At 38.0% G+C, this 14,955-nt stretch overlaps 1 protein-coding gene across 1 annotated transcript in view; it reads right to left on the reverse strand.

Moving 5' to 3' along the window:
* The window catches only part of CFAP47 (cilia and flagella associated protein 47), a 502,957-nt gene that overhangs the window by 120,686 nt on the left and 367,316 nt on the right, over positions 1–14,955 (reverse strand). Inside the window, exons 52-53 of the mRNA XM_052662737.1 lie at positions 5,579–5,676; positions 524–699 (exon numbers count right to left, since the gene is read on the reverse strand). Coding sequence (XP_052518697.1) covers positions 524–699; positions 5,579–5,676 — 274 coding nt within the window. The remainder of the gene's footprint in view (positions 1–523; positions 700–5,578; positions 5,677–14,955) is intronic.

A 14,955-nucleotide genomic window follows, 5' to 3' on the forward strand; every position in this document is an offset into this window, starting at 1 on the left:
AAGAAATTTTGCCATAAGGTGAGTTAATTATGAGTATAGAGGCTATGTGTTTCTGTGTGTGTGGAAACAGTGCAAAGAAAGTTTCTCATAATTATGCCATAAGAACACTTGCCATTGTACTGTTAATATGTGTATGTTTGTGACTTGCATTTAATTGAGAATATAAGATATAAATAAATTTTTATTAAGAATACTGAAAGTTTAACCCCTAGTCCTTATGGAATCATGTTCATTTGGCTCAATTTTTATACCTAGAAAAATATGGTTAACAAAAAGTGAGTTGAAAGAGAGTATATAGGGGGCAATTTAGGCATTATTAAACTTGATATTCCAATAAATAATATCTTTGCACTAAAGAAAACAATGGTCACTCTAAATTAGTATATTTTACCAATGAATGATATTAAACAAAATTAAAACTATGAGCAAGTGTAATCTGAATGATTATACTATGCAAAGAAATAATTTGAAAGATTAATTTCAAGGGATAAACAATAAGTATAATGCCACATTCAAACCATACCTTTCTTCTATAAAGCCTGCACGTGCTGGAGAATACTGTATGACACAGCTGACAGAATCTAGTGGAAATAGTTCAAGTTCATCGAGTCCACTAAAGGCAGCACTTGAGAATAGCACATCAAAGTGAATAATTTTCTCTTTTGGATTAAAGAGAGGTACTTCAATACAAAAACTCTCCTAGAATTACAAAAGAAATATGTAATTAGCTCTAACCTTCAGCATAGAGTCTTTGTCCTATGGAAAACCAAGAAATTTTTATACATTAGGCCATTGTTTTATTTTTTTCTCCTTAGTCCACTAATGAATGTACCTCACTCTCTTTTAATCTCTTATGTATTTTCTTTGCTTAGCCTTGGTAAATTATAAAATTATTGTTTTCAAAAACAAATAGTTGAAGAGATCCACCTAGCTAAATACTCAGGAAACTTCAAAACTGTATATATTTAAAATATATTTTTCATCAGTACAATTATTATTATGAAGTCTGTATGTCAGTGTTTCCTCTAGCTGTGGTACCAGGCTTTAGCATGCATAAGAATCATCTGTAGACGTTGCTGAAATATGGATTACTGGCCCTCTTCCTCAAAGATCCTGATTCAGTAGATCTGGGATGGGGCTAAAAAAGTCAAATTATGCTGATGACATGACTACCTTCCCATTTAGATCCCTTTCTTTTATCTAGTTTTTCTGGTTCTGGCTCCCAAGTGTGCCTGGAAGGCACACTTTACATTCCAAGACATCTCCTGATTCTCATTCTGATCCATTTTGGCTAATGACATATCTTTGTCTAAAAATTTTATTTAAGCGTAGTTGATTTACAATGCTGTGTTAATTTTTGCTATATGGCAAAGTGAGTCAGTTATACATATATTCTTCTTCATATTCTTTCCCATATAGTTTAACACAAGATATTGAATATAGTTCCCTGTGCTATACAGTAGGACTTCGTTGTTTATCCATCCTATATCTAATAGTTTGTACCTGCTAACCCCAGTTGCCAAGTCTCCCCTCCCCTCCACTTGGCAACCACAAGTCTGCTCTCTATGTAATGACTTTTATCTTACCCCATTACAGCTGTGATCTCCACTACAGTAAAAGCCATTAATCGAAGCAAATGTGTCAAAGGTGATTAAACAGGCAGGGCATATCTCAATGTTAACAAAAAGCCAATTGTCTATAATGATTTAACCTAATTAAATGGAGAATGTTGGACATTTTAGCCATAATTTAGAACTCGATAATGGCTGTTCTTTGGGACATGGAGCTATTTGGGAATTTATCAAATCACATTATAGGACCTGGTGGGGACAGATGGTGATGGGGAGAGAGTTATTCACACAACATATCTTCAAGATAGACATTACTGCTTTGTCCATGGAACAGCATTTGCTTGATTACCTCTGTATAAATACATGAGTGGATAAATATTATATTTTAGGGGAATAGAAATAGCATTTAGTGTGGTAAACATAATCTGTCGAGGAAAGATGGAAATCAAGGATATATATATATATATATATATAAGTTTATAATTACTAGATAAGAGTAGATATCATTTACTACAAATCTGACTTAATCATAAATGCAATGGAAAATGGTCATCTACAATAGTTTCTGGAGATATTAGAATCATGGATTCCTAAAATAAATGGCCATTAAACTCCTACAGTAAAATATCCATGCTCATAATTATAAACAAGGAAGAAATAAAGTATAACATGCAAAAAACTCAACAATGGCATTATGTCACAAATTATACTATTTCCTAGGCAACATGACTTGCTGGGAGAAATACCAATAACCTCAGATATGGAGATACACCACCCTTATGGCAGAAAGTGAAGAGGAACTAAAAAGCCTCTTGATGAAAGTGAAAGAGAAGAGTGAAAAGGTTGGCTTAAAGCTCAACATTCAGAAAACGAAGATCATGGCATCTGGTCCCATCACTTCATGGGAAATAGATGGGGAAACAGTGGAAACAGTGTCAGACTTTATTTTTGGGGGCTCCAAAATCACTGCAGATGGTGACTGCAACCATGAAATTAAAAGACGCTTACTCCTTGGAAGAAAAGTTATGACCAACCTAGATAGCATATTGAAAAGCAGAGATATTACTTTGCCAACAAAGGTCCATCTAGTCAAGGCTATGGTTTTTCCTGTGGTCATGTATGGATGTGAGAGTTGGACTGTGAAGAAAGCTGAGCACCAAAGAATTGATGCTTTTGCACTGTGGTGCTGGAGAAGACTCTTGAGAGTCCCTTGGACTGCAAGGAGATCCAACCAGTCCATTCTGAAGGAGGTCAGCCCTGGGTGTTCTTTGGAAGGAATGATGCTGAAGCTGAAACTCCAGTACTTTGGCCACCTCATGAGAAAAGTTGACTCATTGGAAAAGACCCTGATGCTGGGAGGGATTGGGGTCAGAAGGAAAAGGGGACGACAGAGGATGAGATGGCTGGATGGTATCACCGACTCGATGGACGTGAGTTTGAGTGAACTCCGGGAGTTGGTGATGGACAGGGAGGCCTGGCGTGCTGCAATTCATGGGGTTGCAAAGAGTCAGACATGACTGAGTGACTGAACTGAAATGAACTGAACTGAACTGAGGCAACCTGACATATACTTGTAACACTGTTACAAAACACAGCCTCCTAGAAAGTTCTGAGGGTCAAGAAAATCAACAACTAACCCAAAGTAATATGTCATGATAACAAATCCCAACCACCATATAACAGCCTAGACACTCTGCTTAGGTCTTTAGACAGAAAATTGAAATAAGGCATTTTGGACTAGATATTTATTCTGGTCTATCACTCAGATATTTTTCAGAGAAAGTGTCACTGTAAGACAATGATACAGCTTCTTCAAAGAAGTAAAAATGCTAAGATCTAACTCCATTTTATATTACTATTGGCTCATATACACATGCTACTGGGAAAAAAAAGTTTCACAAAATAGTCCCTACTCTTACCACTTGTGACGTCTATGATATATTCTTTCCTATCCTACTTTATCCTATCCTATCCTAGTCATATCTATTTAAAATAACAATAATAATAATGCTCATTTAAACCAAGTCACATTTCAAGACCTGTACATTGAAAAACTCCAGTCTAAAGAGGAAAAAATAGTACTGGGATGTGTGATTGCTTTATGTCTTATCACATGTAAACTATGAACACAAAATAAAGCAAAATCAGTTTAAATCTACTGTTGTCTCATGCATCCAACCTAAATTTATATTTTAAAAAAATAAAATAAATCTACTGTTGTCTCTCTGAATTGCAAGCCATATAACAGAAACTTTGTGTTAGAAATCTGTTATGACATTCTACACAGTTGGTCAAACTTCTTAGGAAATGTGAAATGAAAGTCGCTTAGTTGTGCCCAACTTTTTGCGATCCTATGGACTATCAGTCCATGGAATTCTCCAGGTCAGAATAATGGAATGGGTAGCCTTTCCCTTCTCCAGGGGATCTTCCCAACTAGGGATAGAACCTGGGTCTCCAGCATTTTAGGCAGATTCTTTATCAGCTGTGCCACAATGGAAGCCCAAGAATATTGGAGTGGGTAGCCTATCCATTCTCCAGGGGATCCTCCCAACCCAGGAATTGAACTGGAGTCTCCTGCATTGCAGGCAGATTCTTTACCAACTGAGCTATGGATGGCAGTTAAGTGGCACCTCTGTCACAGTTCCCCCTTCACACATTCATGGCAAGTATCACCACTTGAGCATTTCACTCTTATCCAGTAGGTCTGGATACCCCTCAAAATCCTTCACAGAGGAGCCTTGCAGAAAGCAATCACCAATTGCTTAGAGCCACCAGCACTGAGTAGCACTGCAATCTCTGGAGAACCCTACAACCAAACTCTTTGTTGTCTTGAAAACAGCCACAAACACAATAGAAAAAGATAGCTCATTATAGTAAAAAAAAAAAAAGAAGAAGACAACAGAAGTTTCCAATTAATTGTTATGTACTCCAAGTATGGTAAAATAGGTCAAATTTAACAATACTATAAAAAACTTTCCTAATTTTCATTATGGTTTGAATATTATTTTCTTCAAAGTTTAAATAGATAAAGAGCCATAAATGATACGTTTCATATATGGTATCATATAAATAATTTCTATTAAATATCCATCTGCCAAAATACTGTCAACATTAATCTGGAAGGTGAAAGATGAGAGTGAAAAGGCTGGTTTAAAATTCAACATTCAAAAAACTAAGATCATGGCATGTGGTCCCATCACTTCATGGCAAATAGATGAGGAAAAAGTGGAAACAGTGTCAGAGTTTATTTTCTTGGGCTTCAAAATCACTGTGGATGGTGACTGCAGCCATGAAATTCAAAGATGCTTGCTCCTTAGAAGAAAAGGGTCCCTTGAACATCAAGGAGATAAAACCAGTCAATCCTAAAGGGAAACAAACCTGAATGTTCATTGGAAAGACTGATGCTGAAGATGAAGCTCTAATACTTTGGCCACCTGGTGTGAAGGGTCAACTTATTGGAAAAGACCCTGATGCTGGGAAAGACTGAGGGCAGGAGAAGAAAGGGGTGACAGGAGATGAGATGGTTAGATGGCATCACTGACTCAGTGGATATGGGTTTGAGCAGACTCTGGGAGATGGTGAAGGACAGGGAAGCCTGCCATGCTGCAGTTGGGTCGCAAAGAGTCAGACCCGACTTAGTGACTGAACAAAAACAAATTTCCCACAAATAACTGATTTATAGACCAAGTATTTTATGTATTTTCTTATTTTCTATGTTAGAGCAAAAGTTGAAGATCCTAAATAATCATTTTATAAAGAAATTCATCTGCATATTTCAAATTACCATTATTTATCAAAAGCTTAAATACTTGATTTAAATAAATCTTTCTATAAGCATTTAAGTTGCATCTTAGTCGATCTAAAATAAAATTGATATTACTTGAATAGTTTATCCCAATATGCTCATTTAATATGACTATTTTTTAGGAATAGCAATTTAGGTATACAACAAAAGATCCAACTGTTTACAAAAAGGAAGACTCTATGAGCAGTTAATGGGCTCTTACCAGAGCAACACATTTCATGTCAATAATCTCTAAGGGCGGTCCAGGAGCACTATGGATCTCAAGGTGATACCAGATTCGCAAATTGTTAATAGCGTTACCTGAAAAAAAGAAAAAAACATGGCACATTTTAATATGTGCATTTTAGAACATCATATTTTACATAAATTTTGAGAAACATAAATAGATACCATTTTCAAATTCTTTCTGATGGACTCACTTGTCAAGAGCTGAGGGGAAGGTGAAAAGTCGATTTCAACACAGTCTGTGAGCAGTAAGAGAAGCCCCAGGCTACAGGGCCATGAGAATGAGCTGTGAAAGCTTCCTGCCTCATGTGTGTGCCTGTAAACTCACTAAGTTCTTCACAAAAATAAGAATATTTTACTTTTAAGGGTTAATATTTCAAAAGAAATAACTAACCCTTTGCCCCCTAATTCCCAAAGCATTCACATAATATACGTAGACATATCTAAATATGGTATTATAATAGACAAAGGTACATTTCTAGTACCATACAAATCTAGCCTAAGGGAAAAAAATGAGGAAGAATTCACGAAATGTCTCCTTTCTTGGGAGTGTTAAACAGGATCCTAGCAATTTAGCTCAAAGAAAGCTGAAACGGGGTATGGATGGTTTTTAAAAAAAATTAACAAAAGAGAGGAGGAGGAAGAGAAGGGGGAAAAGAAAGGGGAGGGGAAGTAGTCAGGGAGGGGAAAAGGAAAAAGAAGAACTAGAAGAAGAAAGAAATAACAGGCCCAAGGTGGAGCCACTTGCCTCCGGGAGTAAACTAAGACTTAATTACAGGTTCAACCTCTCCCAGGAATGGATTTTTTACAATTTTCTGGTCAGCACTAGTGAGCCAGCCAGGCTCGTCTGTCCACCGGGATTCTCCAGGCAAGAATACTGGAGTGGGTTGCATGCCCTCCTCCAGGGGATCTTCCCAACCCAGGGATCAAACCCAGGTCTCCCACACTGCTGGCGGTTTCCTTACCATCTGAGCTACCAGGGAAGCACACTAGCAAGGCAATCTTGTCTGAAACAATCTTTTCATTTCTTCTGCTAGTAACTCCCCTGGTCCATCACCTCCCCCTTCACATTTCTATAAAACTTGAGAGCAGCTTTCTATTTGCTACATGGATGTCATCTGATTAATAAATAAGTGAATAAAACCCATCATATCCTCAAATTTACTCCCCTGAATCTCCCCCCCCCCCCCCGCCCCCCGCCGCTGGATCATCGAAAAAAACAAGAGAGTTCCAGAAAAATATCTATTCCTCCTTTATTAACTATGCCAAAGCCTTTGATTGTGTGGATCACAATAAACTGTCGAAAATACCAGACCACCTGACCTGCCTCTTGAGAAACCTGTATGCAGGTCAGGAAGCAACAGTTAGAACTGGACATGGAACAACAGACTGGTTCCAAATAGGAAAAGGAGTACGTCAAGGCTGTATATTGTCACCCTGCTTATTTAACTTACATGCACAGTACATCATGAGAAACGCTGGGCTGGAGGAAGCACAAGCTGGAATCAAGATTGCCGGGAGACATATCAATCACCTCAGATATGCAGATGACACCACCCTTATTGCAGAAAGTGAAGAGGAATTAAAAAGCCTCTTGATGAAAGTGAAAGAGGAGAGTGAAAAAGTTGGCTTAAAGCTCAACATTCAGAAAACGAAGATCATGGCATCTGGTCCCATCACTTCATGGGAAATAGATGGGGAAACAGTGGCAGACTTTATTTTGGGGGGCTCCAAAATCACTGCAGATGGTGACTGCAGCCATGAAATTAAAAGACGCTTACTCCTTGGAAGGAAAGTTATGACCAACCTAGATAGCATATTGAAAAGCAGAGATATTACTTTGCCAACAAAGGTCCATCTAGTCAAGGCTATGGTTTTTCCTGTGGTCATGTATGGATGTGAGAGTTGGACTGTGAAGAAAGCTGAGCGCCGAAGAATTGATGCTTTTGAACTGTGGTGTTGGAGAAGACTCTTGAGAGTCCCTTGGACTGCAAGGAGATCCAACCAGTCTATTCTAAAGGAGATCAGTCCTGGGTGTTCTTTGGAAGGACTGATGCTAAAGCTGAAACTCCGGTACTTTGGCCACCTCATGTGAAGAGTTGACTCATTGGAAAAGACTCTGATGCTGGGAGGGATTGAGGGCAGGAGGAGAAGGGGACAACAGAGGATGAGATGGCTGGATGGCATCCCTGACTCAATGGACATGAATTGAGTAAACTCCGGGAGTTGGTGATGGACAGGGAGGCCTGGCATGCTGCAATTCATGGAGTCACAGAGTCGGACATGATTGAGCAACTGAACTGAACTGAACTGGTGAGAGAGTAATGGTTACATCTGGGTTCCCTATATATATTAATACAAATCTTTCTGCTGCCAGTGATGTCCAAAGTCACACCTCCAAATCCCGAAACCAAAAACCCTGGTCCGCCACAAGAGCCCTGTGTAGCAGGGTTGGTACTGGCATCAAACCCAGGTTCTTTCTATTAGTTCTCAACTGTTCAGCTTCTCACTTTGATATTCTTTATGCTTCAATGCTGAGCTAGATTACAGCTTAAGATAACCTCCAGTTTCAGTTAACTGTTTAACTATCATTGTCAACTTGTAAATATTCCAAGAACTGCAATGTTTGATTAACTTAGGTAAATCACTAAGCCTCTTTGGGTTTCAATTTCCTCATCTATGAAATAAGGGGCCAAGATTTGTGCAGTTCTCAGTCTCTTTCTTCTGAAAAACTGTTTCATTTTGCACTGCATTGCAATGCGTTGCACTGTATTATATTGAATGTATTGAACAGTATTGCATGGCTCAAATAAATGGCTCAGTAAATCCAAAATCTGCAGGTTAGGCCAGCTGACTGTTGACCCAAGGAAGAGTTGGAGTTCAAGTCCAAAGGTAGAATTCCTTTTTTACTCTGCAGAAGTCAGTCTTTGTGCTATGAAGACCTTCAACTGGTTAGGTAAGACACACCCACATTATGGAGGGAAATCTTTTTTAAAAGTATAAAGATGTAAATATAATTCTCATCCAAAATCACCATTATACAAACATCCAGAATACTGTTTAACCTAATATCTTGGCACCATGACCCAGCCAAGTTGACACATACAATTAACTATCATGGGGATGAGAACACCTATTTGTAATTACTTTGACTATCATATAAGGTAGTATTGTGATGAAGCTACTTTAACTTCTACAGAGCTAAAAACATACAATGAATATGAATTTGTTACTGACAATGAGATTAGGGGTAATTTATTAATGAACTGAACAACAAAAATAATAATTATTAAACATTGTTTACAGGCTTTAAACTGGAGAAGGCAATGGCACCCCACTCCAGTACTCCTGCCTGGGAAATCCCATGGGCAGAGAAGCCTGGTAGGCTGCAGTCCATGGGGTCGCGAAGAGTCAGACACAAATGAGCGACTTCACTTTCACTTTTCACTTTCATGCACTGGAGAAGGAAATGGCAACCCACTCCAGTGTTCTTGCCTGGAGAATCCCATGGATGGGGAAGCCTGATGGGCTACCGTCTATGGGGTTGCACAGAGTCGGACACGACTGAAGTGACTTGGCAGCAGCAGTAGCACAGGCTTTAAACATATTAAAATGTTTCTAATTATAAAATTAATAACATTCACTATAGCAATTTAAGAAATAACTGAAAAACTTTAGAAAATAAAAATTATTCATAATCCCATGACCAAGAGTATTGATTTTTTATATAAAATTTCAAGTTTAATATATCAATAAAGACATATGTAGGCATATATACACATTATATATAATTGATAAATCCATACATGTGTGTACCTTTGTATATACACATTTGATAGCATTCAGAGAATACTCACTATTAAATTTAAGTTTAATACTAGTCATTAGGGAAATGCAAATTAAAACTACAATGAGCTATCACACCTGTTAGAATGACCATAATCAGAGACAAGAGATAACAAATGCTTTTGTGGATGTGGAGAAAAGGGAACATTTTTGCACTGCTGATGGGATTGTAATTGGTATAGCCACTATGCAAAATAGGAGAGAGGATCCTCATAAGATTAAAAACAGAATTGCCATATGATCCAGCAATCTCACTTCTGGGAATATATCCAAAGACAATGAAAATATGAACTTAAAAAGGTTTCTGCACCTTCATGTTCACAGCAATATTATTCATAATAGCCAACATATGGAACCAACCTAAGTATCATTGATGAATGAATGGATAAGGAAGTTGTAATACTGAAACCATACTTACAGAAAACTAGTCAATCTAATCACACTAGGACCACAGCCTTGTCTAACTCAATAAAACCAAGCCATGCCTGCGGGGCAACCTAAGACGGGCGGGTCATGGTGGAGAGGTCTGACAGAGCATGGTCCACTGGAGAAGGGAATGGCAAGCCACTTCAGTATTCTTGCCTTGAGAACCCCATGAACAGTATGAAAAGGCAAAATGATAGGATACCTAAAGAGGAACTCCCCAGGTCATTAGGTGCCCAATATGCTACTGGAGATCAGTGGAGAAATAACTCCAGAAAGAATGAAGGGATGGAGCCAAAGCAAAAACAATACCCAGTTGTGGATGTGACTGGTGATAGAAGCAAGATCTGATGCTGTAAAGAGCAATATTGCATAGAAACCTGGAATGTCAGGTCCATGAATCAAGGCAAATTGGAAATGGTCAAACAGGAGATGGCAAGGGTGAACGTCGACATTCTAGGAATCAGCAAACTAAAATGGACTGGAATAGGTGAATTTAACTCAGATGACCATTATATCTACTACTGCGGGCAGGAATCCCTTAGAAGAAATGGAGTAGCCATCATGGTCAACAAAAGAGTCTGAAATGCAGTACTTGGATGCAATCTCAAAAATGACAGAATGATCTCTGTTCGTCTCCAAGGCAAACCATTCAATATCACAGTTATCCAAGTCTATGCCCCAACCGGTAACGCTGAAGAAGCTGAAGTTGAACGATTTTATGAAGACCTACAAGACCTTTTAGAACTAACACCCAAAAAAGATGTCCTTTTCATTATGGGGGACTGGAATGCAAAAGTAGGGAGTCAAGAAACACCTGGAGTAACAGGCAAATTTGGCCTTGGAATGCGGAATGAAGCAGGGCAAAGACGAATAGAGTTTTGCCAAGAAAATGCACTGGTCATAGCAAACACCCTCTCCCAACAACACAAGAGGAGACTCTACACATGGACATCACCAGATGGTCAACACCGAAATCAGATTGATTATATTCTATGCAGCCAAAGATGGAGAAGCTCTATACAGTCAACAAAAACAAGACCAGGAGCTGACTGTGGCTCAGATCATGAACTCCTTATTACCAAATTCAGACTCAAATTGAAGAAAGTAGGGAAAACCGCTAGACCATTCAGGTATGACCTAAATCAAATCCCTTATGATTATACAGTGGAAGTGAGAAATAGATTTAAGGGACTAGATCTGATAGATAGAGTGCCTGATGAACTATGGAATGAGGTTCGTGACATTGTACAGGAGACAGGGATCAAGACAATCCCCATGGAAAAGAAATGCAAAAAAGCAAAATGGCTGTCTGGGGAGGCCTTACAAATAGCTGTGAAAAGAAGAGAGGCTAAAAGCAAAGGAGAAAAGGAAAGATACAAGCATCTGAATGCAGAGTTCCAATGATAGCAAGAAGAGATAAGAAAGCCTTCTTCAGCGATCAATGCAAAGAAATAGAGGAAAACAACAGAATGGAAAAGACTAGAGATCTCTTCAAGAAAATTAGAGATACCAAGGGAACATTTCATGCAAAGATGGGCTCGATAAAGGAGAGAAATGGTGTGGACCTAAGAGAAGCAGAAGATATTAAGAAGAGGTAGCAAGAATACACGGAAGAATTGTACAAAAAAGATTTTCACAATCCAGAAAATCATGATGATGTGATTACTAATCTAGAGCCAGATATCTTGGAGTGTGAAGTCAAGTGGGCCTTAGAAAACATCACTACGAACAAAGCTAGTGGAGGTGATGGAATTCCAGTTGAGCTGTTTCAAATCCTGAAAGATGGTGCTGTGAAAGTGCTGCACTCAATATGCCAGCAAATTTGGAAAACTCAGCAGTGGCCACAGGACTGGAAAAGGTCCATTTTCATTCCAATTCCAAAGAAAGGCAATGCCAAAGAATGCTCAAACTACCACACAATTGCACTCATCTCACATGCTAGTAAAGTAATGCTCAAAATTCTGCAAGCCAGGCTTCAGCAATATGTGAACCATGAACTCCCTGATGTTCAAGCTGGTTTTAGAAAAGGCAGAGGAACCAGAGATCAAATTGACAACATCTGCTGGGTCATGGAAAAAGCAAGAGAGTTCCAGAAAAACATCTATTTCTGCTTTATTGACAATGCCAAAGCCTTTGACTGTGTGGATTACAATAAACTATGGAAAATTCTGAAAGAAATGGGAATACCAGACCACCTGACCTGCCTCTTGAGAAATCTGTATGCAGGTCAAGAAGCAACAGTCAGAACTGGACATGGAACAACAGACTGGTTCCAAATAGGAAAAGGAGTACGTCAAGGCTGTATATTGTCACCCTGCTTATTTAACTTCTATGCAGAGTACATCATGAGAAACGCTGGACTGGAAGAAACACAAGCTGGAATCAAGATTGCTGGGAGAAATATCAATAACCTCAGATATGCAGATGACACCACCCTTATTGCAGAAAGTGAAGAGGAGCTAAAAAGCCTCTTGATGAAAGTGAAAGAGAAGAGTGAAAAAGTTGGCTTAAAGCTCAACATTCAGAAAATGAAGATCATGGCATCCGGTCCCATCACTCCATGTGAAATAGATGGGGAAACAGTGGAAACAGTGGCAGACTTTATTTTGGGGGGCTCCAAAATCACTGCAGATGGTGAATGCAGCCATGAAATTAAATGACGCTTACTGCTTGGAAGAAAAGTTATGACCAACCTAGAGAGCATATTCACAAGCAGAGACATTACTTTGCCAACTAAGGTCCGTCTAGTCAAGGCTATGGTTTTTCCAGTGGTCATGTATGGATGTGAGAGTTGGACTGTGAAGAAGGCTGAGCGCCAAAGAATTGATGCTTTTGAACTGTGGTGTTGGAGAAGACTCTTGAGAGTCCCTTGGACTGCAAGGAGATCCAACCAGTCCATTATGAAGGAGATCAACCCTGGGATTTCTTTGGAAGGAATGATGCTGAAGCTGAACCTCCAGTACTTTGGCCACCTCATGTGAAGAGTTGACTCATTGGAAAAGACTCTGATGCTGGGAGGGATTGGGGGCAGGAGGAGAAGGGGACGACAGAGGATGAGATGGCTGGATGGCATCCCTGACTCGATGGACCTGAGTCTGAGTGAACTCCAGGAGATGGTGATGAACAGGGAGGCCTGGCGTGCTGTGATTCATGGGGTTGCAAAGAGTGAGACACGACTGAGCGACTGAACTGAACTACTGAACTGAATATATATGTTCAGTGGAATCTTACTCAGCCAGAAAGAACACGGAAACCCTACCACTTGTGACAACATGGACAGACTATGAAGGCGTTATTATAAGTGAAATAAGTCAGGTAAAGAAGAAAAAATATTCATGATTTCAGTTATATGTGTAGTCTAAAATAAACAACCAAAACAATAACAAAAAACCCAAAGTCATAGAAAAAGAAATCAAACTTGTGGTTACCAGAGGAAGAAGACAAAAATAGGGAGAAATGGAGGATGGTGGTCAAAAGATATAAACTTGCAGTTACAAAATAATTAAGTACTAGGGAGGTAATGTACAGCATGATGACTACAGTTAACAATGCTCTATGATATACAGAAAAGCTAAGAGTAAATTCTAAGAGCTTTCTTCGAAAGGAGAAAATTGTTTTTGCTTTTATCTTTCTTTTCTTTTTATTGTATCTATATGAGAAGATAGATGTTAGCTGAACATACTGTGGTAATCATTTCACAATACGTGTAAATCAAACCATCAAGCTGTATGGCCTTAAACTTATACAGTGATGTATGACAATTATTTTTCAACAAAAATGGGAAAAAATTATATGCTGATAATATCTATTCAAAAATACTTTAAATCAAATTTAAAAATTAAGTTTTAATTATTTAACATAATAAATCATATGGGAAACATTCTTATATTAAAATATCTGTGTATATCATTGATTATTTTATTTTAAAAATCTAAGCTGTGTGATGACAGGTTGCAAAACAGATTAAGAACCAGGAAAAATATATGTACAGTTATCCCCAATTCTTCAGACAGGCCTTTCCATATTCCTACTGAAACAGAATTAACTTTTCCATCCCTTGTAATAACTTTGGTCTTTTTCTTACTGATTGCTCAGCAGTACATTTCTTTTCAGTTAGAGAAGTTTCAGTTATGCAAAATGAGTAAGTTCTGGAGATATAATGTACAACAAGGTAATTATAGTTAACAGGGTAGAGTGTATACTCTAAATTTGCTAGAAGGTAGATTGTGTGTGTGTGTGTGTCTGTGTGTGTATACAGGCTTATTAACTGTGACACATGTACTACTTTGGTGGGGGATGTTAATGATGGGGGAGACAATCCATGTGTGAGGGCAGGATGTATATGGGAAAACTCTGAATCTTTTTCAGTTTTGCTGTGAACCTAAAATTTATCTAAATATTAGATATTTTTAAAATATGCCACTCAGATTTGATAGGTCATTATACTGAATATAGATCACTTTAAATTGTATGCATATTTTGACAGTATTCACGTAGAAGGTAGATTTTATCTTTACCTTCTTCTGCAAAAAAGTGGTAACTATGTGAGATGATAAATATGTTAATTAGGTTGATTCTGGTGATTATTTCACAATGTATATGTAAATCAAATCAATTTGTCCACTTTAAATATGTACAATTTTTAATAGCCAGCTGTATTTCAGTAAAGCTGGGACAAAGAAGAAATGAAAACAATTATAAGAATTTTTTTGGCTTCCAAATAGGGAAATATGAAAAATAATGGTAATATCCAGTTTTAACGAGGGTCAGGTTGAAAGAGACAATCTTGTTAATGGAAATTTGAATTGATAAAAATTGGAAGAGTGCTTTAACATGTTTAAAATGTTTAAGAATTGCTTTTCCCTTTGATCCAATGATTTCATTTTGGAATAAAATAATTGATGATATGTACAAATACTTTAATATAAGAATGTTTGTTATATAATTTATGTTGAATAATTGAAACTTAATTTTAAAAATTTTAAATAGCCCACACAGTCACAAGTAAATGTAATTTCCTAACATGACTCCCCCAGGATCCCCCACAACAGACTTTGATAAACTCTCCCTTGGGCATCTCTT

Source organism: Budorcas taxicolor, chromosome X (assembly GCF_023091745.1).
Source record: "Budorcas taxicolor isolate Tak-1 chromosome X, Takin1.1, whole genome shotgun sequence".
Lineage (NCBI taxonomy): Eukaryota > Metazoa > Chordata > Mammalia > Artiodactyla > Bovidae > Budorcas > Budorcas taxicolor.